This window comes from Diabrotica virgifera, chromosome 2 (assembly GCF_917563875.1).
Source record: "Diabrotica virgifera virgifera chromosome 2, PGI_DIABVI_V3a".
Lineage (NCBI taxonomy): Eukaryota > Metazoa > Arthropoda > Insecta > Coleoptera > Chrysomelidae > Diabrotica > Diabrotica virgifera.
In genome coordinates, this window is record NC_065444.1 from 274,031,940 (window position 1) to 274,059,868 (window position 27,929).

Consider the following 27,929-nt stretch of genomic DNA (forward strand, 5'->3'; position numbering starts at 1 on the left):
CAAAAATCCCATGGAGATGGGGTGGGGGGTAACTTTAAAATCTTAAATAGGAACCCCTGTTTTTTATTGCAGATTTGGAGTCCTCATGAAAAAATAAGGAATATTTATTCAAGACATTTTTTAGAATTGTTGATAGATGATCGCTTACGCTCAACTTACAATCAACCAAAAAAATATCGAAAGAGTTGAGCAATATACATATCTGGGCACGAATTTAAATAGCCAATGGGACTACTCAACAGAAATTAAACAGCGAATAATAAAAGCGAAAGCAGCATACGTTAGAATTACACCCATTTTCCATAGTCGGGACATATCATTCAAAACAAAATACCGTCTGTTGAAATGCTACATATTCACAGTTCTGCTCTACGGAATGGAAGCGTGGACACTAACTGCTGCATCTATGAATCGGCTGAAAGCTTTCGAAATGTGGTGTTATAGGCGCATCTTACGTATATTCTGGGTTGACCGAATTACTAATGTGGAAGTCCTGCGTAGAATGGGAAAAGAGTGTAAAATTTTATAACCATCAAAACATAAAAATTAGAATATCTAGGACATGTAATGAGAAATCAAGAACGTTACTGCCTTCTCCAACTGATTCTCCAAGGGAAAAAATGATGGCTCTGTAATTGGAAAAATACGATTTATTGGCGCCATCTATCAAAAAATCTAAAGAATGTCTCGAATAAATTTTACTTACTTTTTTATCTTCTTCTTCTTTTTATAGACATTACTCTGTGTGTTTTTCAATGTGCCTCCAGTAAGTTGTCATTCCATCTTCTTCGTGGTCTTCCCACTGATCGTCTTCCCACTGATCGTCTTCCTATTGGAGAACCGTCTCTCGCCGTCCTTACTATTATATTTGTTTTCATTCGGCTTATGTGGTCGTTCCATTCTACTGTTCTGCTTTTCACCCAGTTATTAATGTTGTCCACCTTGCATCTCCTTCGCATATCTGCACTTCTAGCTCTATCCCACAGCATCTTACCATCGATTTTTCGCAATGTTTTCATCTCTGCTGTTTCTAGCATTCTTTTTGTCCTTTCTGTATCAGGTCGTGTTTAAGCCGCGTAGGTATGTCATTATTGGTCTGATGACTGTTTTGTAAATTCTGCCTTTCACTTCTTTTCCGATGTTTTTATTTCTCCATATTGTTTCATTCAGGCAACCTGCGGCTCTGTTTGCTTTATTCACCTGATCTTCCACTTCTGTTCCGTACTTTTTTATGAGGTACTCAAATCTGCAAGGTAACCATCTATGGGATGGAGTGGAGGTTATGTTGATCCCCCACTCCCCCCATGGAATGGACCCGTGGTCGTGTTTGAAAAATATTAAAAACGTGTTTTTTGGGTTTTTCATTTGGAAGATATTAGACCAATTCTATAATTTATCTAGGGTATCAGAATAAATAGTTTTTTCCGATTATAGCGGCATCTATCCATAATTCGAAAAAATGTCTCGAATAAAAGTTGCCTATTTTTGCGTAAGCAATCCGAATCTGCAATAAAACTGGGGGTTTCCATTTAAGATTTTAAAGTTACCCCCACCCCACCTCCAGGTTGTGGGTGGAGGGGAGTCGTGTTTGGTGTCTTTTTTTATTTAATTTGATGGCTTTGGTAAAGACCAATTAGCCAGACAATTGTTTGGTGTCATTCGATAGATTTTTGAAAAATGTTAAAAACGTATTTTTCGGTTTTTTGATTCGATGTATATTTCGCGAGATATTCGACCGTCCCACTAATTTTGGGACACCCTATATATAAATAATAACGATATATTACTGGTTTCAGCATACCAAAAAGATCTGCGAAATATTTACATGGAACGCTGAAACGAACTCTATTCTTGGTGCGTTAAAATGCTTTTCTTCACTAGTCTGTCTTCTTTTCGCAATTAGCTTAATGGATGAAATCGCAAAAAGGAGTAGAGGGTAATTCTTATCGTAAAAACATTCATTTGGTTTAAAACGCGGCTTTTCGCACCGGTATCCGATGAAAATATTATTTAATAAATACTCCAGGTGAGGTGATTTACATTCTTCGTTGGCACGCAAGCTGTGAGCGTAGGGGATTACAAGAAATACGAGTGGTATGGCGATAGTGGGTAATTTTGAAAAACGGCCTCACGATTTTATTCAATTTTTGTTATTCAAAGGTGTTATAATGATAATAAAGGATTAACTACAATTTTTAATAACGACCGTTGAATTGCTATCGTACTAATCTATACGGGTAGATGAAGATATATTTTATATATAGGGAAGGTACAGCTGGTTCCAAAAAAAACTGATACGACTCTTAAAGCGTATTTTCTAGAAAATTGAGCAGTGTATTTTGAAGGATAAATAATTATTATTTACATTCTGTCACTGTCACTGCCAAATCTTAAAATGCGTCACATAACTTATTCTGTTCAACGTCAAAAAATGGCTGTTTTTTTGTTTATTTTATTATTTGTCTGTCATAATAAATATAATATAATGTCAGATCAATCATACACTGCTCAAAATGATCAAATCTTACTAAGAGTCGTATCAGTTTTTTTAGGAACCAGCTGTACAAAGGTGTTGTGTTATTATCAATTCTCATAATAGTCTAAGAGCTAGTGAACCCTCCGATTAACGGTAAGGCTAGAAATTTTTCTAGTGATAAGTCATAGCACACCAAGGCTAAAAACCATGACCTGGCAGGCATCAGCCGTGCACGTGTATCTACCAGGTGAATCGAAAAGTCCAAATTTAGGGGGTAAAATAAACTTTCTCCTGTAAAGTTTACATTTAAGTATATGTTTGAGTAAGTCATTTACAAGAAATGTGTATAATGACAGACGATTCTGAAGAGCCATAATACCTTGCCAGGCGAGGGGAAAGATTAGGGGTTTTTCCTAAAATTATCTTTTTTGCATCGAACAACGTTTTTTTAGGTTTTTTGAATCATTCCAAACAGAAAAGGTCTTTAGTGATTTTTTTCTTAGGTTAATAGTTTTTGTTATATAAGCGATTAAAAATTTTGAAAATTGCGAAATCGGCCATTTTTAACCCTAAAACGGATATTTAACTAAAAATTTCAATGTTGCCAAGGTAGGTAGATATTCTTTAAACATTGATTGATGAAATCCCGAAGAGTTTTTTGCAATACAATATCGAAAACCCCTTTGTTTTTTAATTGCTAAACAAGCGGGCGCGACACTGTAGTATAAATGAGGACGTTTGAGTTTGCATAAGTTCATTATCTCGAGAATGGGTAAATTTGAAGAGAAATCCTCAGACAGGTCGATTTTTTTTTTAATTGGAACTTTTTGGCATATATATATAATACTAGTAACGTCATCCATCTGGGCCTGATGACGTAATCGATGATTTTTTTAAATAAGAGTAGGCGTTGTGTGATTCCTTATTTGAAAGGTTATTTAATTCTCTATTCAGTAATATAAACCTTAACATAATTATTTATACAAGGTTTACACACAATTTTTTTCTTTCTTTTGTCTAAATTAATTTAATAAAAAATTTTTTTGTACACCCTGTATAAATAATTATGTTAATGTTTATATTACTGAATAGAAAATTAAATAACCTCTCAAATGAACTATCAAACAACCCCTACTCGCATTTAAAAAAATCATCGATTACGTCATCACGCCTAGACGGATGACGTCACTAGTATTACATATATGCCAAAAAGTCCTAATTTAAGAATAAAAATCGACCTGTCTGGGGATTTCTCTTTAAATTTGCCCTTTCTCGAGATAATGAATTTATGCAAACTCAAACGTCCTCACTTATACTGCAGCGCCCGCTTGATTAGCAATTAAAAAACAAAGGGGTTTTCGATATTGTATGGCAAAAAACTCTTCGGGATTTCATCAATCAATTTTTTTAAAAATATCTACCTACCTTGGCAACATTAAAATTTTTAGTTAAATTTCCGATTTAGGGTTAAAAATGGCCGATTTCGCAATTTTCCAAATTTTTAATCGCTTATATAACAAAAACTATTAACTTAACAGAAAAATCAACAAAGACCTTTTCTGTTTGGAATGATTCAAAAAACCTAAAAAAAACTTTGTTCGATGCAAAAAAAAAATGATTTTAGGAAAAACCCATAATCTTTCCCCTCGCCTGGCAAGGTCTTATGCTGTTAAGAATCGTCTGTCATTGTACACATTTCTTCTAAATGACTTACTAAACTAAAACACATACTTAAATTTAAACTTTACAGGAGAAAGTTTATTTTACCCCCTTTTGCACTTTTCGATTCACCTGGTAGATACGCGTGCACGGCTGATGCCTGCCAGGTCATGGTTTTTAGCCTTGGTGTGCTATGAATTATCACTAGACAAATTTCTAGCCTTACAGGACGACCGTTAGTCGGAGGGTTCACTAGCTCTTAGACTATAAGATTGCCTACCCAGCGCAATCTTGATACTTTTACATAATTTGCTAAACACGGTTCTTTGTAATATAGATATAACTCGTGGTTGAACCTTATTCTCCATATACCATTATCGCAGGTGGGTTCCAATATCCTTCTCAATCCTTTCTTTCAAAAGTATTTATAAGGGTTCTTGGTTTTTCTTTCATGATCCAGGTTTTTGCGCCATATTTCTCTGTTCCCAGGTATCGTTCTCATTTTTTGTTAACATTTTTATCATCATCATTCTCTTTGCCTTATCCCTATGCGGGGTCGGCTTCCCTAATTGCATTTCTCCATACAATTCTATCTTCTATCTTATCGTCTCCCCCCAGGTCTTCTTTGGTCTTCCTCTCCTACTCCTTCCAGGAATCTGCACTTCACCTATTCTTCGTATTTGGTGATTAACGTCTCGACGTTGAACATGACCAAACCATCTTAACCTATGCTCTCTCATTTTGGCATCAATTGGTGCAACACCTAGATTTCCCCTAATATACTCATTTCTAATTGTATCCTTCTTTGTCACTCCACTCATCCATCTAAGCATTCTCATTTCAGCCACATGCATTCGTTATTCCTCTTTCTTTTTCACTGCCCAACATTCAGTTCCGTACATCATAGCCGGTCTTATGGCTGTTTTATAGAATTTTCCCTTCAGCTTCATTGGAATTTTTCTGTCACACAACACACCACTCGCTTCTTTCCACTTCATCCATCCAGCCCTAATTCTACTGCATGCATCTCCATCTATTTCTCCATTACTCTGTAATACCGATCCTAGGTACTTAAAACTATTGCTTTTCACGTTCATTTCACCATCCAAAGATACCATTTTATTTGTAGTAATTCCATCTTTAAATGAATATTCCAAATACTCTGTTTTTGTCCTACTAAGTTTTAAACCTTTTTCCTCCAGAGCTTGTCTCCACTGTTCCAGTTTTTGTTCTAAGTCTCTTTCACTATTTCCCATTAACACTACATCATCAGCATATATTAAGCACCATGGAATGCTACCCTGTAGTTTCGCTGTTATCTGGTCCAAAACTAATGAGAATAAATAAGGACTAAGCACCGAGCCTTGGTGCAATCCTACTTTCACATGAAATTTATCAGTCTCTCCCACACCTGTCCTAACACTAGTCGTTACTCCCTCATACATATCTCTCACGATCTTTACATATTCGCCAGGGACTCCTTTCTTATTGAGTGCCCACCACAGAATCTCTCGAGGAACTCCTATCATATGCTTTCTCAAGATCAATGAATACCATATGAGCGTTGGTCTCTTTATTCTTGTATTTTTTCATCAGTTGCCTTACAATGAAAATTGCATCTGTTGTTGATCTGCCCTGCATAAAGCCAAATTGTTTATCGGATATTTCGGTTTATTCACGTATCCGTCTATCCATTACTCTCTCCCATATTTTCATGGTGTGGCTAAGTAGTTTTATAGCCCTGTAGTTTGTACATTGTTGTATGTCTCCCTTTTTTTTGGTAGACAGGTACTAATATCTCTCCATTCGTCTGGCATTTGTCCAACTTCCATAATTTTATTAAATAGACCTGCTAGCCAACTTATTCCTGTCTCTCCCAATGCTCTTCATACTTCCCCAGGAATGTCATCTGGTCCGACTGCTTTTCCTTTCTTTATTTTTTGAAGCGCTTGAGCCACTTCCTCGTTTGTTATTCTCGTAACCATTGCTGCTACTGTCTCCGTTGACTCTACAGGCTGTCTGTCAAATTCTTCATTTAATAAGCTGTTAAAGTACATACTTTCTCCATCTCTTTTTGACATCGTTTTCGTGAATTAGTATTTTATTATTTTCATCTCGGATACATCTAATCTGATTAAAATCTCTTGCTTTCTTTGCTCTCTGTTTGGCTATTTTATATATCATTTTCTCATTTTTTGTTAACATTTTTATATACTTGGTTAATAATAATTAACCAATATATATATATAAGGAATAATTAAGAATTATTCTTCGCGGTATTGGGTTTTATTGTGTTTTGTGATTTCAACCACTTTGATGAATTTATGATATTTCTGTTGTTTTATTTGTTTATGTTGTTCAAGTTCATTGCTTCAGATTATGTTGTTATTGTTCCTAGTATTGGTTATCTTCTCCATGCCTAATGCTTCACTGGCTGCTTCCTTAATCGTAAATGTTATTTTGTCGTGTATTGTATTGGTGCTACATGTCAGGTCAATTTGATCAAGTTTTTGATCCAGTCTCCAGGGTATAGGAACCTGGTGCTGTCGTCATATAGCCCAGTTAGTTTAAATTTGGATTCTTTGATTATTTCTTCTCTTTCATCTTTCGATGTTTCATTTATTCCACGTTTGAACGAGATTTGGATTCGAGATATTAGTAGGTAATGGTCAGATCCGCATGCTACATCTCTACATATCCTTGTGTCTTGGATTTACCATTCTAATTTTTAGATAAAACATTTGTTTTCAAATAAAATTTGTTGTTTGAAAAAAAAAAGAATGTGTGTGTACTTTGTACGCACGTAAGAAATTATGCTTCTATTATATAATTTCAACGAAATAAATAATATACTTAACAGGTTAGTCGTATTTTATTTAAATATTAAACTAACTTTCTTACCTACCATTTTCAAAATTTTTTTATTAAAACAACCAAAAATTAAAGAAAAAAGTATGAATCATCCGGGATTGGAACCCGGGACCTCTCGATCTCTGGTCCAGTGGTCTACTAACCAAGCTATCGAGCCCCTCGTAAATGACGTCTCAGATATAATTACACAACACGTTGACAAATAGATCAAGTGAAGTATAAAAATGTTATACCTAAATAGATATTTTATTATCTTACTACCGAGGAAGACAAATCCAAAGACACAAAAATTATAATAAATAATACATTTACTAAAAACACTAATATATTCTTTTAATGACTTATTTGCGCTGATATATACATATATACCTGCCTTGAAAGATTAGCAACGAACTACATACTGTCTGTGTGCGCATGCGCCAGGGAATTATAAAATTTCACTCTCGATCGTAAAGAAGTATAACTTCAAAAAGAAAGAAAATGGCGCTTACTAAACTTTAATCTAATAATAATAATTTGAACTCGAGATATTGTAAAATTAAAAAAATCCACAAGGAAATTGAATTCCTGTAGTTGGCTGTATATTATGAATCACAAAAAATATAAAATTTGTTTGTAAAAGGTATATTTAAAAATATCCCTAAAAAGGCCAACGTTTTCGGAATAAGAATTCCATCATCAGGTTTTAAATTCAAAATAGCATGCCTGAGCCACCAAAATAATAGGCTCAATACCCTTTAAAGTAGTTAATGTTTTAAAAGATTGTACCTACATATTGTTGTTTTAAAGTTAGGATGTTTTAAATTTTCCTAGATTTAACTTCAGGCAACATATAATTCAGCCCCATGTCCAGAGGATGAACCTCTATTGACGGACTTCAGACATAATTATGTAGAATATTTATAAACATTAACTACTTTAAAGCGTATTGACCCTATTATTTTGGTGGCTCAGACATGCTGTTTTGAATTTAAAACCTGATGATGAAATTCTTATTCCGAAAACGTTTCTTGTCTTGATGTAGCCCTTTTTAGGGGTATTTTTAGGATACCTTTTACAAACAAATTTTACATAAAATTAGTGCAAAATTGTTGCAAAATAAGTATTTTTCGAAGCTTTTTCGAGCGTAACTCGGCTTCTACGCGTGCAAATGAGTTTTTCAAAGTCTCATTTTAAAGCTTAATTACACAAGTTTTATTGACAATGATGATTTTTTTTTACTTATTTTCTGGTAGATTCTAATGGATACCAGATATTTCAATTTGCTTCCGCCACTGTCAGTACAACATGCCGCATTCATTTATCGCACAAAGCAGTGAAAGAAACCGATTTAGCATCGTGGGAATTCCCAACTAACATTTATATTATATTCTTTCACTGTTTCTCTACTTTTTTTTCTACAATTACTATAACATTTTAACAAAATCATAATTAATTTCGCTCGTTCGGTGGGAACGTTTACTTTACTTTGTATTGTTGAGATCTCGAACACGTTTATGATTGCGAGTATTGTTCGAGCATTTCCTCGGATACAATAATCGTCGGTATTGGTTTATAGGAGAAAGTTCTCTAAAAAAGCAGGATAGGATTTGCGGTTAACGATGAGTTGATCAAAATACACGGATCTACGGTTACGGTTGTATATTGATTTGAAAGTTTTATTTACTAAATAAATATCTGCGATGGAGTTTTCGATATAGATTTTCTCCATGTTCCTGTAAATTTAAATTGTAGAAGGGAAATACTGACATTTAGTTTAATCACTGAGGGAAGTACACACACAACCAAACTTATATGGAATCACCATGTATTTCAAATAAATATTTATTTCTTTTGAAAAAACTTGTTATTGTTGCGAAGAATAAAGGTTTTTATTAAAATAAACAAATCGATGACAATGATGTTGAATCATTCTATAGTCAATTAAAACAGACACTTAACAATCTAAAAAGGAACGAAATCACATATATTATTGGAGATTTTAACGCGAAAATTGGTCAAGGACGAAGATCTGACCTGGTAGGTGAATATGGACTAGGGGAGAGCAATGAAAGAGGCGATAGATTATACCAGTTCTGTCAAGAACATGACATGATAATCGCAAATACATGGTTCAAATTACACAAAAGAAGATTATATACATGGAAGGGACCAGGAGATAACTCACTTCATATTATTAGAAATCAGATAGATTATATTCTAGTAAACAAGAGATTTAAGAATGGTGTCAAGAGATCAACGACATATCCTGGTGCAGATATCGGTTCAGACCATAACCCTCTAATAGCTGACATCCAAGTGAAGCTCAAAAAAGTCGAAGAAAGCCCCAAAACACCAAAATTACATATATCAGCATCCAACAAAACGCTAATAGAAAATGACCTGAATAATCAGCTAAAGAATTCAACAAATGAAAACAATACAGAAATATGGAACACGTTTAAAGATCTTACCTGGAAAGTAATGGAAAAATATACAACAACGATGCAGAGGCACAAAAAACAACAATGGATGACTGATGAAATCCTGGAATTGATGGAGCAGAGAACAAAACTGAAATATAACAAAACAGAATACAAAGAAAAACAGAAACTAATTAAACAAAAAATAAAGGTAGCTAAAGAAAAATGGATGGAGGATAAATGCAAGGAATTAGAAAAGTTGAATGAAAAACATGATACGTTTAATATGTTTAAAAAAGTTAGAGAAGTAGCTGGTCTTTATTATAAGAAAACTCCACATACTATAACCGATTCGTCGGGAAAAATGATAATAGATGAACACGAAATTCGAACTACCTGGTATAATTATATAAATGAACTGTATAATGATGATAGACCCGAAGAACTGGACACTTTAGATGAAGGTGAAGGACCAGAAATACTAAAATCAGAAATACAACATGCTATAAAATTGGCAAAAAACAAGAAAGCCGTTGGTCCCGACAACATACCTACAGAAATGTTAAAGCTCATAAATGAGGAAAACATTGGAATACTAGTCAAACTTTTCAATGATGTTTATTCGACTGGTAATATCCCTGAAGATTGGTTAAAGTCCGAATTCATAACCCTACCAAAAAAACAACGTCCGAAAAACTGTAGCGACTATAGAATGATAAGCCTTATGAGCCACACCTTGAAAATCTTTCTACGTATCATCCACAGTAGAATCAGAGATAAATGTGAAGAAGACCAGGATGAAACACAATTTGGCTTCAGAAATGGACTGGGAACCCGGGACGCACTCTTTGCACTAAATGTGTTATTGCAGAAATGCCGAGATCAAAGGAAAGACGTCTTTGCTGTATTTATTGACTATGAGAAGGCCTTTGATCGAGTACAACATCACAAATTAATTAAAATATTAAAGGATAAAGGAGTTGATAGTCAAGACGTGCGAATCATAGAAAAATTATACTGGCGTCAAACAGCGACAGCTTGCATAAATGGAAAATCAACAGAAATATGCAAAATACAAAGAGGTGTCAGACAGGGTTGTATACTGTCCCCACTGTTGTTCAATTTGTATTCAGATAGAATATTTAAGGAAGCGCTGCATAATTTGGAATGGGGTGTGAAGGTTAATGGAATTCTGATAAACACAATCAGATATGCAGACGATACAGTTATTTTAAGTGATGATATGAATGGATTACAACACCTTTTAAATGCCATTGACACAGTGGGAAGAGAGTTTGGCCTAAATATAAACTGTTCAAAAACAAAATACATGGTATTTAGCCGTTTGGCCCATCAAGATTCACGTTTATATGTTGATGGTCATATAATTCAAAGAGTACCCAGTTTTAAATATCTTGGTTGCCATATTACTGAACAACTAGATCCAGATAAAGAGATAAAATGTAGAATCGAGATAGCCCGCACCACATTTTTAAAAATGAGGTCATTCTTCTGTAATGATACCTTGCAACTTCAACTTCGAAAGCGCATGATTAAATGCTACATTTGGTCAGTCCTCTTGTATGGTGTCGAAGCATGGACATTAAAAATATCCACCATTAACCGTTTGGAGGCCTTTGAAATGTGGCTGCACAGACGTATTCTGAAAATACCATGGACGGCTATGCTGACAAATGTGGCAGTCCTTAAGAGAGCAAATGCTACCCGCGAGCTGCTTGATAACATCAAATATAGAAAGATGGCCTATTTTGGACACGTAGTAAGGGGAGACCGGTATAATATTCTTCAACTTATTATGATGGGTAAAATCGAAGGACGCAGAGGAATTGGTAGAAAGCAGGCCTCTTGGTTGAAGAATATCCGGGAGTGGACAGGAATAAAGAAAGCAGAACACCTATTTAGAATAGCTCGAGACAGAGACAGTTTCGCCATGTTAATCGCCAACGTCAAGGGGACTTGATAGGGCACGTTAAGAAGAAGAAACAAATCGATAAGACAATCAGATAGTACAGCTCGGTACGGTATAGGATATTTGCTTGAGTTGCAAATTGAATGAAAATAAATATGTAATCTAACTTTTACGTCCAAAAACGAAAATATGCCTCATGTGGGTTATTACCTTACAACGGGGAAATATTTGGTCTTGTGGAGCAAGTAATGTTTTCAGAGGGACATAGCTACAAAACTAGGCGTAACACAGTGCGTTCTGTCCAAAACCTATGCTAGGCAACAGGAACTAGGAAAGCTCAAAAATAAAGCAAGGGAAAGTCGCCAAAAAGTAATAACGCCTCGCCACGATCGTTTAATTGTCCAATCAGCTAGAACAGGGGTCGGCAACCTGCGGCCCGCGGGCCGCATGCGGCCCTTTGCAACTTTTTGCGCGGCCCGCCGAAGCACTAATATAATGTAATTTTAGGAAAAAATCAATAAACTCATGAAAAATAAAAAATTAAAGACAGAAACACAACAGACGATTAAGGACAGAAGTTGCATGAACCGTAGAATATAAGGAACTTAATAAGGCAATGAGAAAAAGAATAAAACAAGACATCAGAGACAACAATAGCAAACAAATCGAAAATATTATAGAGAAAAACAAGAGTATGGAAAGGTTAAAAACACTAAATAGTAAAAACAGACAACAAATACCTCCACCAGAAAAAAGATAAAAGTGTAATTACTATTAACGACAAAAATAAGATATAAATAGGATTGTTGAAGATTACTATTTACATATACAGAATTATACTCGTCCAGCGTATCAAAAGCAAATGTGGAAACCACGGTATGGAAATAATGAATGTAGGATCAAAAACACTATCAAAATTACTAACCAGGAGGTTGTAAATGCCTTAAAACAGATGAAAATTGAATATAGATGTATAGAATATAGATTAGAGGCCCTTCAAACGAGCTATGTTAGGAGTATCTCTGAAAGAACATAGTTGAAAATAAGAACGTGTGAAGCAGGACGAAGGTGGAAGATGTAATTGGAAAAATTGCGCAAATGAAATGGGACGGGTAGGACACGTGACATGACAAAACAACGAAATTTGGACGAGAAACATTATAAGTTGGAGACCATACGAGCACAGAGGAAGAAAACAAAAACGATGGCTAAACGACAACAAAGCAAAAGTGAGGAGAAACTGGCACTATATAGCACAAAACAGAGAAAAGTGGAGAACTCATGGGAAGGCCTTTGTCCAAGACTGGATGCAAACAGACTAAAGAAGAAGAAGACTATTTAGGCTACATTCGAATATGCGGCCCGCTTAAAAATTTTTATTTTGAACATGGCCCGCCATCCAAAAAAGGTTGTCGACGCCTGAGCTAGATGACACACAACCATTTCTCACCTGCAGCTCAAAAGGCAGTTTTTGGAAACTACAGGTGTAACTGTTTCGGTTGAAACGATAAGAAGAAGAGTTCGTGCCAAGAAGTATACAGCAGGAGACAGTTATGGCTTCCCGAGTTATCCAGGCAGCACAGATTGATCGCCTAAATTGGTGTCTTCACCACCAAAACTGGAACATTGGGAATTGACAAAATGTGCTATTTTCAGAAAAAGTCAGGATTTGTGTAAAATCAGATGACCCACGAAATCGTGTACTTAGAGGTCGAGGAAGACAAGCAAGAACGAAAACTGTCAGATCTGTTCACAAATATAAAAAGGGGGAGATGAATTGTGATCCGTAAAAAAACTCCTTTAATTTTCATCCAATCAACTTCAATTGCACACAGGTATGTTGATATCCTGTTGTTAGGCTCTGGGGAGGTGCAACAAGAGAAAATTTAATTTTCATGCATGATAATGGACCTCCACATACCATTATATTGACTAGAGACATCATTGGAGTTGGAGCAGAAGGTACCGCTTGTTTGGAGTGGACTGCTTGCTCACCCGAACTTAACCCTATAGAGTATTTGTGGGATATGCTTAAAATAAAATTAGAGCTTGCCGGGAAAATCCACAAAACACCGCGCGGCTAATACAAGCTGCTCTTGAAGAATGGAGCAACCTACCACAACAAGCGATTGTCAATTATACAATTTATCGTCACAATAAATTGCTCGCATTTATCGCGGCGTCTAAAGGTCACTTTAGAGTTCCAATCCTATACGAGCTATGTGTTGTAAAAATTGTAGTTACTGTTTCTTTCAAATTTATATACGCTTAAAAATAAAAAAATGTATTATCAAACATAATGCTAGGTTTAGGCGACAGCATGTGACCATAGCAAACCTGTTCTGAGGCTGATATTCTTTGTTATTATCTTATACAGCTATTAGCGTCTCTTTGCAAAGACAATAACGTCGACTTTGCAAAGTAACAAGACACTTACTCAACACACACACACTACACATTACACCTGACTTAGTGATAAGTTATACAATTACGTGGCTAATGGTTCTAGTTCTAAACCAAGGCCAGAATCAGAGAAAAAAATCTTATACAGCTGAACCTGCTTATTGGAATAACCTTCGCGCCAAGCAAAACTATACCTATAACAGGGATATTCTAGTCACCGATCATTGGTGGCTAGTAGAAAAGTTTCGGGACCTCAAAGGACATCGCACACATCTTATGGAAAATATAACGTTACTCAAATTCAATAAAATTTATACGAATAGATTCGTTTTAAATTAACTGTCAATTCTTATCATTGCGCCAACTCTTAATTATGATTAATTACGGCGCAAATTGCAATTAAAGTTTATCGAAATCACATTTTTAGAGTCTATAAACATGTCAGTTATAATCACTATTGCTCTGGGTGCTATTCAAAACAGCTTAAACCCCGCTGGGCCTAAGCGGATTAGTGAAATTATTATAATAAGATGCTTAAGAGCTCGAGAAGATTTATGAACTAACTATAATTTGGGTATTTTAAAATATTTTTTCTCTCTCTAACTTATGTACCTCCCATTTGATTTCAGATTGATTTATATCAATTTCTGCTCTTATTATTGAAAATTAAGAGTTGGCGCAATGATAAGAATTGATCGTTAAATTGAAACGAATATATTCATATAAATTTTATTGAATTTGAGTGACATTATATTTTCCATAAGATGTGTGCGATGTCCTTTCTATTCCTTAAAGCGGGATATTCCTATATCCAGTATTCAAATAAACGGGTTCGACTGTATTATGTTTTTAATTGCAATTTTTTGGGATATTGTATTTTTAATGTGCTGGATGAACATTTTGAAGGGTAACATAAGAGGTTACAACTGCCTATTATTATTTAGAGGTTTTTATATGTTATTTATTAGATCGAAGATCTCCTGTGAAGAGTTTAGTACGAAAGTAATAAAGTTGGTCTGAAAATCAACAAAGCTAAGACAAAAATAATGGTGGTCAATTGAATAACATGTTACAGGAATATCAGATAGTAAACACCATTGTCCATCTCGGGTCTAGTATAACTGACGATGGTAACTGTAAAGCAGAAGTTCGGAGACGTATTCGTATGGCAAAAAATGCGATGAGTCGCCTAACTAAAGTTTGGAAAGATAGATCTATCTCTCAAAATATCAACATGAGACTGATGAGTGCCCTTGTATTCTCAATATTTCTATACGGGGCAGACTTGGATTCTTCGCGCACGCGAGCGCCAAAAATTTGATGCCTTTGAGATATGGCGCTGGAGAAGAATGCTGCGCATACCTTGGAGAGCTCATAGGACAAACGTTTCCATTCTAAACCAACTCAACATTAAAAAAAGGCTGTCCACAATAAGTTTGCAACGAATACTGCAATTCTTTGGTCACGTGGTTCGCAGAGGTGACGACAGTTTGGAGAGATTAATTGTTTCTGGAAACGTTCCGGGGAGAAGATCAAGAGGACGATCACCAACTAGATGGTCTGACCAAATAAAGCATTCAGCTGGAAACTCATTCTGCGAAGCTCTTAGAGCAGTTGAAGATAGAAACCAATGGAAAAATATTGTTAGAAACATTGGAAGAAATCAAGACCCTCAGAAATGTGGAAAGGACAAGAGAGAGATTAGATCGAGACTTTTTTTGGTTTTATTTTTTTCCAGCATGTATTTCATCCGAACTTCAAATATATTTAGACCTTCTCTGTAAAATAGAACGATCAGTACGCGGTGCAGGCAATTACGTCGTGATTCGAAAAATTTTAATTCCGTCGTTGTAAAGAGAAAATGTAATAATAATAAATTAAAGCAACTAACGTGGTAATCTCGAACGGCCGTTGTGTGTTATTACTATTACAACAACGATATTGTTGTGCAGTTAATGATACGAGGCTAAGCAAAAAAAGGTCAACGAAGGTCCGCAATTGCAGTTGGCTGAGCTATGATCTACAAACTTGCCGTTTTGTTATTTATTTAATGTGCATTAGGATAGAAAATGTTCTTTTATTGCCGTATTCGTGCAAATGCTTTTGAAGATTTAACAGGAATTTAATCTATACCAGGTATTCTCAGTATGAGGAAGTATTTCAACCAATAGCACTGTTTGTTGTAATAGTGAAATCTGTTTTTAATACATTTTACATTCCAAAGCTTGTTTGAAATAATCCTTTATTAAATTCTTAAATCGTATAAATGTCTTGAAATTTAACTGAAATGTATGAGTAAAGTAGACTATTTAATGAGAAGAAAATAGTTTGATATTCTTTCACAAAATCCAATACCTATCTCAATGGTCCTGCTCATTTTAACTGGCCTCTCGATTGAGGTTTCCCTGCCCCTGCTCATACTCCCTTTTCTTCAAATAATGATATATATTTCTACAAAATTAAATGTCATCTTAATTTTGTTTCTCCCCACTCTAAGTGCCTTCTCGAATTTAACGAATTTAAGGATGAAGAGATGAGCTGTGGACTTATGATATTGAGTTATTGGCGCTTTCTATAGGTAGACTTCCGCACCAAGCGACCGAGACAGGAGACCGCGACAGGCGACAGATAGGCGAGGTTTCCCCACGACTGCTCTCAATGCAATTATATCAAGGTAGTTCTGCAGCCCGCGACCGAGACCAGCGACCAACTATCGTCTAATCGCGACCTGTCTGTCGCCTGTCGCGGTCTCCTGTCTCGGTCGCTTGGTGCGGAAGTCTACCTTAACAGATGAAAACTCGGTTCAATAGTAGGCCCAATAAACGAGAAGAAAACCTGAAGTCGTCGATATAAGTTGGAGCTCTAGAGTATTTTATTAACGAAACCCGAGAGAACTAGATGACAAGATAGCCCACGATCCTTGTCAATAAACAGGAGTACATATTTCAAATCTTGCAGTAAAACTAACGAAAATCTAGAGGAACATCGACACAACTAAAGCCACCAAACTTCGCCTTTCATGTGCACTGATATTCCCTATTGCACCATATGCCTCAGAAACGTGGACTGTCAAGAAACTGACGCAAACAGGATCCGCACATTTGAGATGTGGATATACAGAAACAGTCGGTCAGATAGCCTAGCGGTCTGAAGCGCTCTGGCTTGGTCTGGATATGGGGGAGCGGTACGGCAAGGGATAGCTTGCGGCTCGGTGATACTTCTCCATAGATCCCTACTGGAAGGGCGTTGAAGCCTAAAAACGGTGTATATATTGTCGTAAATAAATGAGAAGAAGAAGAAGAATATCTAATTATCCAATTGTATAATAATTTGTATGCGTAAATTTTGTCAATTTGTATTACGTTAAAATAGTTCGTTTTTAAAAATATTTAATTTTTTGTATTCAACATGTAAAATAGGTACCGATTGAAATTACCCAGTAATTTATTAGTTTCTCTTTTAACAATGGTAAAATAATTCTATGAATTTTGGACAAATGTTTATAATCTTACCAGTGCGGCTAAATTTAACAGAAAGTGCTTTTAAGAACAATTCGCGGGTGAATGAGAAGATACTAGACTTTGTTGTCATCGGATTTACCAGAACTATTTGGAAAAAGTCGGGATTTTCGATTTCCTAGAACTTATTAAAAGTAATGACGATTGGAAATTTGGAGACGGTGAGATAGAAGAAGAGGGATATTTATTTTGACCAATAGAACTGAAGGGATGTCATTGATGGAAGGGGAAGTTGAGCCAAGACAGTTTTGGCAAAGAGAGAAAAAAGCAGTGTATTCCTGATGGCTGAAAGGAGCAGTTTGTGTTGTTAAAAAATTAATAAGTGTCGGTCTTCGTTAATCAAAGCCTTATAGGCCCCGTAAACAAAAAGTACTAAGTAAATGTTTTTTAAAGTTAAAATTAAATTCAATGATAAATGGTAGCAGTTGTACCCAGGTATTAAGATCTATATATTTTCTCTATCAATATTCTCCGTGGCGAGGATTTCGGTTTTCTTTGGCTCATCGACGTCTACATAAAGACTCCAGTGTAATTTGACATAAACTTTTACATAAACAATTTCGTAATTTTTTTAAATTAATTTGTTTGTACCAACTATAATTATTCATTATCGTACCTATACTGGGTAACTTTCTATTTAAAATAATTTGCGGTATTTTTCATGTTCTTTTACATTTATTTACAAAATCGTTTCAGATTGTTTGTTTTACAATTTATTTTATTACTAAAATTTGTGTTTAATTCGTTGGTATAAACAATTTTTTAATAAACGGTTAAATATTACTTTCGACTTTTATTTTTCCATGAGTTTTCTCTGACTATTGGTTGTTGCATTTCTATGATTGGATGACGTAAAACCCTGAGATAATTTATTAATTTGAGCTAGCTCAATGAAAGATTTGTTATATTAATAATTAAAAATAAATGTAAGTATAATTTTAAATGCTTACATTAAGAAAATAAGTAGAATCAAAACAATATATACAGAAGCATATTAGGAATTCCATGGACAGCAAGCACATCTTACAAATGGGTCTATGCTTCAAGGAGTAAATAGTAATACCAGACTCATTAAAACAATGGCAAAACAGAAATGTTCTGAGGTACTTTGGTCATATCGCTAGAAGGAAAGAGGGCATGGACACACTGATCATCGAAGGCAGAAGATGAGGTGTCAGGAGGCAGATTTTCCTTCACGGTTATCAATCAAATTAAAAAATTCGCAGGACTCTCTCTCTTTTCTGGAAGCATCTCAGAAAACTGAAAAAAGAGTTGAATGGTCAATCACAGTCAACTAAACATCATGGCATGACTACAACGAACTGAGAGTCATATTTCTAATGCTCTTGTAAACATAACCAGAGGTGGCGCGTGACCATGAGCGAAAATACACAGCGACAAATGCAGAATACGAGGTCAGCCGCCAGCTCTCGCTTGTCGCATTGTATTGTAATTCAATCAGAAAGAGCATGTTCTCTTATGCAAGCTTAGCAGAGCCGTGAAGAACGTAGAATGAATTTTTTCTTCATGAATGTCTCAACCTTATATCTTTTTAATATCATTTTCTCCTCATTCAGATTAGTTTGAGTGAACTAGTTTTAGTACTTCGGATATTATTGATAAAACAAAGTTGTCGTTCAACTTTAGCTCATTAAGTTCCTTAGACATAATTTACCCATGAAATTAGAATAAGCTCGTAAAGCACATTTGTTAAAAGCGTTTATAAGGATTGTGTGATCCTAGTTCCGAGGGCCAGGTTTCGGTACAATATATTTTGCGAAATTATTACGAAATATAATGCTTGCAATTTATATTCAGTCCATATTTCTTTGTGCCGATCCCATTTGAGGTTTAGTATGCCACCTAAGTCTTTAAACTTTTGAACTTTTCGGATCTCTGCGTGTTTATAGTCATCCATTTTATTTTATTTCTGTTAATAATGCGATTACAGAATATCTTTGCATTTGCGAATTAAACGCGAAATAAATTTCCGTTAATCTTTATGATTCGGCCATAATTGCCGTAATTTGACACCATACGTTATGTCATCTACTAATTACTCGAAATCGTTTGAAACGTGTAATTTACATCGCAATTAGTGCATAAATCTTGGAATCGATGCCGCTAAAATCGATTGTTTACGCGTAGCGCAAGAAAGAAAACACAACGCACCGTGTTAGTTCGCCACTAATGACTATAATTGAAAATTAAGTTTCCCCAAGTTTACCCATGCAGTCAGTTGTTTCTTCATCCCGGTGCTTTCATTCATATTATAGATTATAGAATATTAATACATACATAATTCATATAAAGAGTGAGTTTTATGTATGGAAAGCCTCAATTATCTCGGAAAGGGCTTGCACGATTTTTTATAGATTTTGGTGGGTTTCGGTGGTTTTCTAATGCGGCCGAAATTATAGTGGAAATTACATTGTTGTCAGATCTTCCGTTTTTCTGGAAATCTAATAAACTTCAAAAATCCACAAGGAAAAAGTTGTCCTGTAGTTGGCTGTATACAATGTAATACAAAAAACGACTAAAATCCTTTATAAAAGGTATATTTTTAAAAATCCCTAAAAAGGGGCTACATCACAGAACTAGTTTTCGATTGGATGACCAATCATCATCAATGCTTACCTAAAATGAATATAACCTGATAAGATAATGCAAAGTTTTTAAATTTTGACTACGGTTTTAAGAAAAGTTGTCGGTTACACTCACGTGATCTAACATGCTAACCACCAAAATACAATATTCTAAAAATATATGGGTAAAAACCCTTTAAAAGTGATCAAATATTGATAAATCATTTATAATTGAATGCCAAAGTATTCTCTGAATTACATGCAAATTTAATGTTGCAAGAAAAAAATTATTGCTCTTTTTTTTTAAGTTATCGCATGTTCTGCTAACTTTATAATCAAACTAGCAGAACAGTAGTTCAAATATTGATAAATCATTTATAATTGTAACAATAAAACACTGAAAACGTTTGTTTTCTATACTTCCACAAAATTTATTATAACTAAGTGACTACAGCTGTTTCGGCGAAGTGCCTTTCTCAAGTGATATAGTTTACAATGTGTTTGCCTTTTTAAGTCTTCAACTGAAGAGGTTGAGGAGTGGGGAGCTGTTTGTCTCGAGTTGGTCAACACCAGCTCAAGAAAGGAATAACACCAGCTTTCAGAACTAACAACAACTTAAGCAAATATATTAAGAACAATAAAAGCCGAAATAGAAAGCAACTACAGAGTGGTGTGTACAAACTAACTTGTGGTGACTGTCCGAAAACGTACATCGGTCAAACTGGCAGAACTTTTGACAAACGGATAGCAGAACAAAAAAAGGGCATTCAACAATAGAAAAACAGACAGTTCTACATACGCACTTCACCTTCTAGATCATAATCATTCTTTCAATGAAGAGTTTCAAATTCTACATATTCAAAATAAAGGCCTTAAGCTATCTTTTTTAGAATATATGGAAATTAATAAACTGAAAAATACAGATATAATTCTGAATGACCAACTCGAGACAAACAGCTCCCCACTCCTCAACCTCTTCAGTTGAAGACTTAAAAAGGCAAACACATTGTAAACTATATCCCCGAACAGGGAGAAGTTGGTTTTTTGCGGTTTCCCAACTTCATTGCACAATTATACCTGTTCGTCCCAAGAAAATAGCCGCAACTATTTTCTCCACTCGAACGCTCACTGTCCACGCTGCGCTCAAAGCCACCTCCTGACCGCCGACGAGGGACGCAGGTTCGCCTGTCGTTGTACAATGGTTTCTAGGGAGACTGGTCGAGAGCAAAGCACGGACAGTACACGTAAATGTCTATGGAACCAACAACAATCCATCAAACTTTCTTCTCTGTTGTCTTCTTAGCCTTCTGGACACCACCGTCCGGCATAACCAAGGATCCAAGAACACCAGGACACGGCGCTTGCCCCAGTGTGTTTTTCGGACTGTTTGCTTTTGCTGCCAACTCTAAACATTCACCACAAACCCTGAAGAGGACAAAATCCTAAACGGGGAATCACATTGTACGCATTTCTTCTTAACATTATCAAGACAAGCAAATCAAACAATGTAGTAGTAGTAAACTATATCACTTGAGAAAGGCACTTCGCCGAAACAGCTGTAGTCACTTAGTTATAATAAATTTTGTGGAAGTATAGAAAACAAACTTTTTCAGTGTTTTATTGTTAGATAAAATGAACTTCCATCAAGTAACGGTCGAATCCATCAATTATTTACATTTATAATTGAATGCCAAAGTATTCTCTGAATTAAATGCAAATTTAATGTTGCAAGAAAAAAATTATTGCTCTTTTTTTTTAAGTTATCGCATGTTCTGCTAACTTGATAATCAAGCTAGCAGAACAGTAGTTCAAAAATTTGATAAATCATCTATAATTGAATGCCAAAGTATTATCTATATTAAATGCAAATTTAATGTTCCAAGAAAAAAATTATTGCTCTTTTTTTAAGTTATCGCATGTTCTGCTAACTTGATAATCAAGCTAGCAGAACAGTAGTTCAAAAATTTGATAAATCATCTATAATTGAATGCCAAAGTATTATCTGTATTAAATGCAAATTTAATGTTCCAAGAAAAAAATTATTGCTCTTTTTTGAGGTTATCGCATGTTCTGCTAACTTGATAATCAAGCTAGCAGAACAGTAGTTCTCTGAAATAAATGCAAATTTATTGTTCCAAGAAAAAATTTATTGCTCTTTTTTTTTTAAGTTATCGCATGTTCTACTACTAAAATCTGCTATATTTTCTACCAGATTCTAAAATCTACGAGATTTAAAATTTTTCCATTAAATCACAAGAAATTATACTAGATCTAGTAGAAAATCTACTAAATTGGCAACCCCATTTATATGGTACAAAAACTTCTATTGTGCAGTGAAGGAGAATGGCTCTAGGGTTTCTAATCGCATTTGCTTTTGGTAGTAATTATTGGTAAAATTCCCACGGTTTATTAACTTCTTAATAAAATTTAATGTTCCAAGAAAAAATTGATTGTTCTTTTTTTTTTAATTTATCGAATGTTCTGCTAACTTTATAATCAAACTAGCAGAACAGTAGTTCAAATATTGATAAATCATTTATAATTGAATGCCAAAGTATTCTCTGAATTAAATGCAAATTTAATGTTGCAAGAAAAAAATTATTGCTCTTTTTTTAAGTTATCGCATGTTCTGCTAACTTGATAATCAAGCTAACAGAACAGTAGTTCAAAAATTTGATAAATCATCTATAATTGAATGCCAAAGTATTATCTGTATTAAATGCAAATTTAATGTTCCAAGAAAAAAATTATTGCTCTTTTTTTAAGTTATCGCATGTTCTGCTAACTGGATAATCAAGCTAGCAGAACAGTAGTTCAAAAATTTGATAAATCATCTATAATTGAATGCCAAAGTTTTATCTGTATTAAATGCCAATTTAGTGTTCCAAGAAAAAAATTATTGCTCTTTTTTTTAAGTTATCGCATGTGTTGCTAACTTGATAATCGAGCTAGCAGAAGAGTAGTTCAAAAATTTGATAAATGATCTATAATTGAATGCAAAAGCATTATCTGTATTAAATGCAAATTTAATGTCCCAAGAAAAAAATTACTTCTCTTTTTTTTTAGTTATCGCATGTTCTGCTAACTTGATAATCAAGCTAGCAGAACAGTAGTTCAAAAATTTAATAAATCATCTATAATTGAATGCCAAAGTATTATCTAAATTAAATGCAAATTTAATGTTCCAAGAAGAAAATTATTGCTCTTTTTTTTTAAGTTATCGCATGTTCTGCTGACTGGATAATCAAGCTAGCAGAACAGTAGTTCAAAAATTTGATAAATCATTTATAATTGAATGCCAAAGTATTATCTGAATTAAATGCAAATTTAATGTTCCAAGAAGAAAATTATTGCTCTTTGTTTAAGTTATCGCATGTTCTGCTAACTGGATAATCAAGCTAGCAGAACAGTAGTTCAAAAATTTGATAAATCATCTATAATTGAATGCCAAAGTATTATCTGTATTAAATGCAAATTTAATGTTCCAAGAAAAAAATTATTGCTCTTTTTTCAAGTTATCGCATGTTCTGCTAACTTGATAATCAAGCTAGCAGAACAGTAGTTCAAAAATTTGATAAATGATCAATAATTGAATGCAAAGTCATTATCTGTATTAAATGCAAATTTAATGTCCCAAGAAAAAAATTACTTCTCTTTTTTTTTTTAAGTTATCGCATGTTCTGCTAACTTGATAATCAAGCTAGCAGAACAGTAGTTCAAAAATTTAATAAATCATCTATAATTGAATGCCAAAGTATTATCTGAATTAAATGCAAATTTAATGTTCCAAGAAGAAAATTATTGCTCTTTTTTTTTAAGTTATCGCATGTTCTGCTGACTGGATAATCAAGCTAGCAGAACAGTAGTTCAAAAATTTGATAAATCATTTATAATTGAATGCCAAAGTATTATCTGAATTAAATGCAAATTTAATGTTCCAAGAAGAAAATTATTGCTCTTTTTTTTAAGTTATCGCATGTTCTGCTAACTTGATAATCAAGCTAGCAGAACAGTATTTCAAAAATTTGATAAATCATCTATAATTGAATGCCAAAGTATTATCTGTATTAAATTCAAATTTAATGTTCAAAGAAAAAATTGATTGTTCTTTTTTTTAAGTTATCGCATGTTCTACTACTAAAATCTACTATTACCTATTTTCTACCAGATTCTAAAATCTACTAGATTTAAAATTTTCCCACTAAATCACAAGAAATTTTACTAGATCTAGTAGAAAATCTACTAAATTGGCAACCCCATATTATATGGTACAAAAACTTCTATTGTGCAGTGAAGGAAAATGGCTCTAGGGTTTCTAATCGCATTTGCTTTTGGTAGTAATTATTGGTAAAATTCCCACGGTTTATTAACTTCTTAATAAAATTTAATGTTCCAAGAAAAAATTGATTGTTCTTTTTTTTTAATTTATCGAATGTTCTGCTAACTTTATAATCAAACTAGCAGAACAGTAGTTCAAATATTGATAAATCATTTATAATTGAATGCCAAAGTATTCTCTGAATTAAATGCAAATTTAATGTTGCAAGAAAAAAATTATTGCTCTTTTTTTAAGTTATCGCATGTTCTGCTAACTTGATAATCAAGCTAGCAGAACAGTAGTTCAAAAATTTGATAAATCATCTATAATTGAATGCAATCTGTATTAAATGCAAATTTAATGTTCCAAGAAAAATATTTTTGCTCTTTTTTTAAGTTATCGCATGTTCTGCTAACTTGATAATCAAGCTAGCAGAACAGTAGTTCAAAAATTTGATAAATCATCTATAATTGAATGCCAAAGTATTATCTGTATTAAATGCAAATTTAATGTTTCAAAAAAAAAATATTGCTCTTTTTTTTTAAGTTATCGCATGTTCTGCTAACTTGATAATCAAGCTAGCAGAACAGTAGTTCTCTGAAATAAATGCAAATTTATTGTTCCAAGAAAAAATTTATTGCTCTTTTTTTTAAGTTATCGCATGTTCTACTACTAAAATCTACTATATTTTCTACCAAGAAATTTTACTAGATCTAGTAGAAAATCTACTAAATTGGCAACCCCATATTATATGGTACAAAAACTTCTATTGTGCAGTGAAGGAGAATGGCTCTAAAGTTTCTAATCGCATCTGCTTTTGGTAGTAATTATTGGTAAAATTCTCACGCTTTATTAACTTGTTAATAAAATTTAATGTTCAAGAAAAATTGATTGCTCTTTTTTTTTAAATTTATTGCATGTTCTGCTAACTTCATACTCAAACTGGAAGAACAGTAGTTCAAAGATTGATAAATCATTTATAATTGAATGCCAAAGTATTCTCTGAATTAAATGCAAATTTAATGTTCCAAGAAAAAGTTTATTGCTCTATTTTTTAAAAAGTTATCCCATGTTCTGCTAACTTGATAATCCAGTTAGCACAACAGTAGTTCAAAAATTGATAAATCATTTATAATTGAATACCAGAGTTAGTCCTGTCGCCAGGGGGGGTACAACGGCCTCCTTAATTCAGATGGACTTACCCAAGTTTTCTTTATGTAATCTGACCCGTAGAACACGAATTTTTTGGGTAACGGTCGATCCGGATGTCGATAAGATTGTTATAAACAAAGAACTTGAGGAATCACATAACAGCGATTTTTCGCAAAACAAAACATGTTTTTGTATTCTTTGGGTCATTCTAAGCAAAAAATTATTTTACAAGTTTTTTGGTACGATGCATAGTTTTCGGCATAAACGGGGTTGAACTTTCAAAAAATCGAAAAATTGCAATTTTTGAACCCGAATAACTTTTGATTGAAAAATAAAATAGCAATTCTGCTTACCGCATTTGAAAGTTCAAGTAAAATTCTATCGGTTTTGATTATTTTCATTGCTAGAAATTAATTTTTTTATTGTTAAACAAAGCTATCAACACATAGTAATTGAATGATATTTTCGATGCATTTCTAATTTGAAATCGAACGAGTAGGCGCGCATACAGAATGTCTACGTACATTACGTCCATTAAAACGCATGCATTGGGCCCGGGAAACGCTATGTGTTTATACCTTTATTTAACAAATAAAAACTTATTTTTTAGCAATGCAAACAATCAAAACCGATAGAATTTGACTTGAACTTTCAAATGCTAATGTAATCAGAATTGCTATTTTATTTTTTAATCAAAAGTTATTCCGGTTCAAAAATTGCACTTTTTCGATTTTTTGAAAGTTTAACCGCGTTTATCTCGAAAACTACGCGTCCTACGAAAAAACTTGTAAGGCCATTTTTTGCTGAGAGTCACCCAAAAAATACAGAAAAATATTTTGTTTTGCGAAAAATCGCTGCTATATAATTCCTCAAGTTCTTTGTTTATAACAATCTTATCGACATCCGGATCAACTGTTACCCAAAAAATTCGTATTCTACGGGTCAAAATACATAAAAAAAACTTGGGTAAGTCCATCTGAATTAAGGAGGCCGTTGTACCCCCTCTGTCGACAGGACTAAGTATTCTCTGAATTAAATGTAAATTTAATATTCCAAGAAAAACTTTATTGCTGTTTTTTTTTTAAGTTATCGCATGTTCTGCTAACTTGATTTCAGGCTATAATAATAATATAACAATTACTACCAAAAGCAGATGCGATTAGAAACTCTAGGGTAAGAACAGAACAAGTGGGTCGCGGTGGAGGTGGAGGTGTAGGTCGCGGTGGTTGCTACTAGTTAAGTCGCGGTCGATGTCGACAGCACATAGCAAGGAGGTCACCTGCGCTGTCAGTTGAGCTAGTTTAATGAAATTTGAATGACAAAAAGACTGTGCTTTTGCGATGTTGTGTCAGTCAAGTGATGAAATGTCAGCTGTAAATAATCAGATCCTCCTTCATATTTCAAAAATTTACTGAATTTAATTACTTTATAAATTCAAAAATAAACTGAATACAAAAAAGGGATTATATATTAGAAAAAGTATCATAGCGCAGTTAATGACAACTTGGCTTCGAACGGACCAATCACAGGGAAGCATCCTTGTAGGCCGCGCAGTAGACATCCATATAAAACAAATTCATTTTATTTTCAAAAGCATCGATGTAAACCTCCTAGATGGCATCGCGCTAAACCTCCACCGCGACTTACCTGCTCTGTTCTCTTCCATTCATTACAATGTGTTTGTTTTACATGAATGTCGACATCGACCGCGACCTACACCTCCACCGCGACCCACTTGTTCTGTTCTTACCCCTAGACTCTAGAGCCATTCTCCTACACTACACAATAGAAGTTTTTGTACTATATTCAAGGTTGCCAATTTAGTAGATTTTCTACTAGATCTAGTAAAATTTCTTGTGATTTAGTGCGAAAATTTTAAATCCAGTAGATTTTAGAATCTGGTAGAAAATATAGTAGATTTTAGTAGTAGAACATGCGATAACTTAAAAAAAAGAGCAATAAATTTTTTCTTGGAACAATAAATTTGCATTTAATTCAGAGAATACTTTGGGATTCAATTATAAATGATTTATCAAGTTAGCAGAACATGCGATATCTTAAAAAAAAAGAGCAATACATTTTTTCTTGGAACATTAAATTTCCATTTTATTTACACTTAATAATGGTATAAGAATATAACTGCGTTCTGCTGACTTTATTCTGCTAACTCGATGGACGTTGGAAGTTTTTCGAGGAGGCCTATGTTCAGCAGTGGACGACTGTGGGCTGATGATGATGATGATGATATGCATTTTTGAGTTGTGTGACTGTTCTCCGTACGAGCGATATGTGATATCCTTCTTCGTGTAATTTATATCGCAATTAGTGCATAAATCTTGGAATCGATGCAGTTAAAGTTAAAATCAATTGTTTACGCGTAGCGCAAGAAAGAAACGTCACTAATGATTATAATTGAAAATTAAGAGTTTCCTCATGTTTACCCATGCAGTTGTTGCTTCATCCCGCGCGCATTCATTCATATATGTATTAATTATTATAATTCGTATTTTTCTTGTTTCAGGTTAAAACTAGAATGCGAGAAATTAGCTAGTGAAAAGACTGAAATGCAACGGCACTACGTCATGGTAAGTCGACTCGAAAAATTGCTTTTTAAT

General features: G+C 34.1%; 1 protein-coding gene across 5 annotated transcripts in view; it reads left to right on the top strand.

Moving 5' to 3' along the window:
- LOC114335738 (protein groucho) overlaps positions 1 to 27,929 on the top strand; it is a 645,524-nt gene that overhangs the window by 392,231 nt on the left and 225,364 nt on the right. For all 5 annotated transcript variants that reach the window (XM_050644661.1, XM_050644662.1, XM_050644664.1 and 2 more), the window contains exon 3: positions 27,836 to 27,899. In XM_050644661.1, coding sequence (XP_050500618.1) covers positions 27,836 to 27,899 — 64 coding nt within the window. The remainder of the gene's footprint in view (positions 1 to 27,835; positions 27,900 to 27,929) is intronic.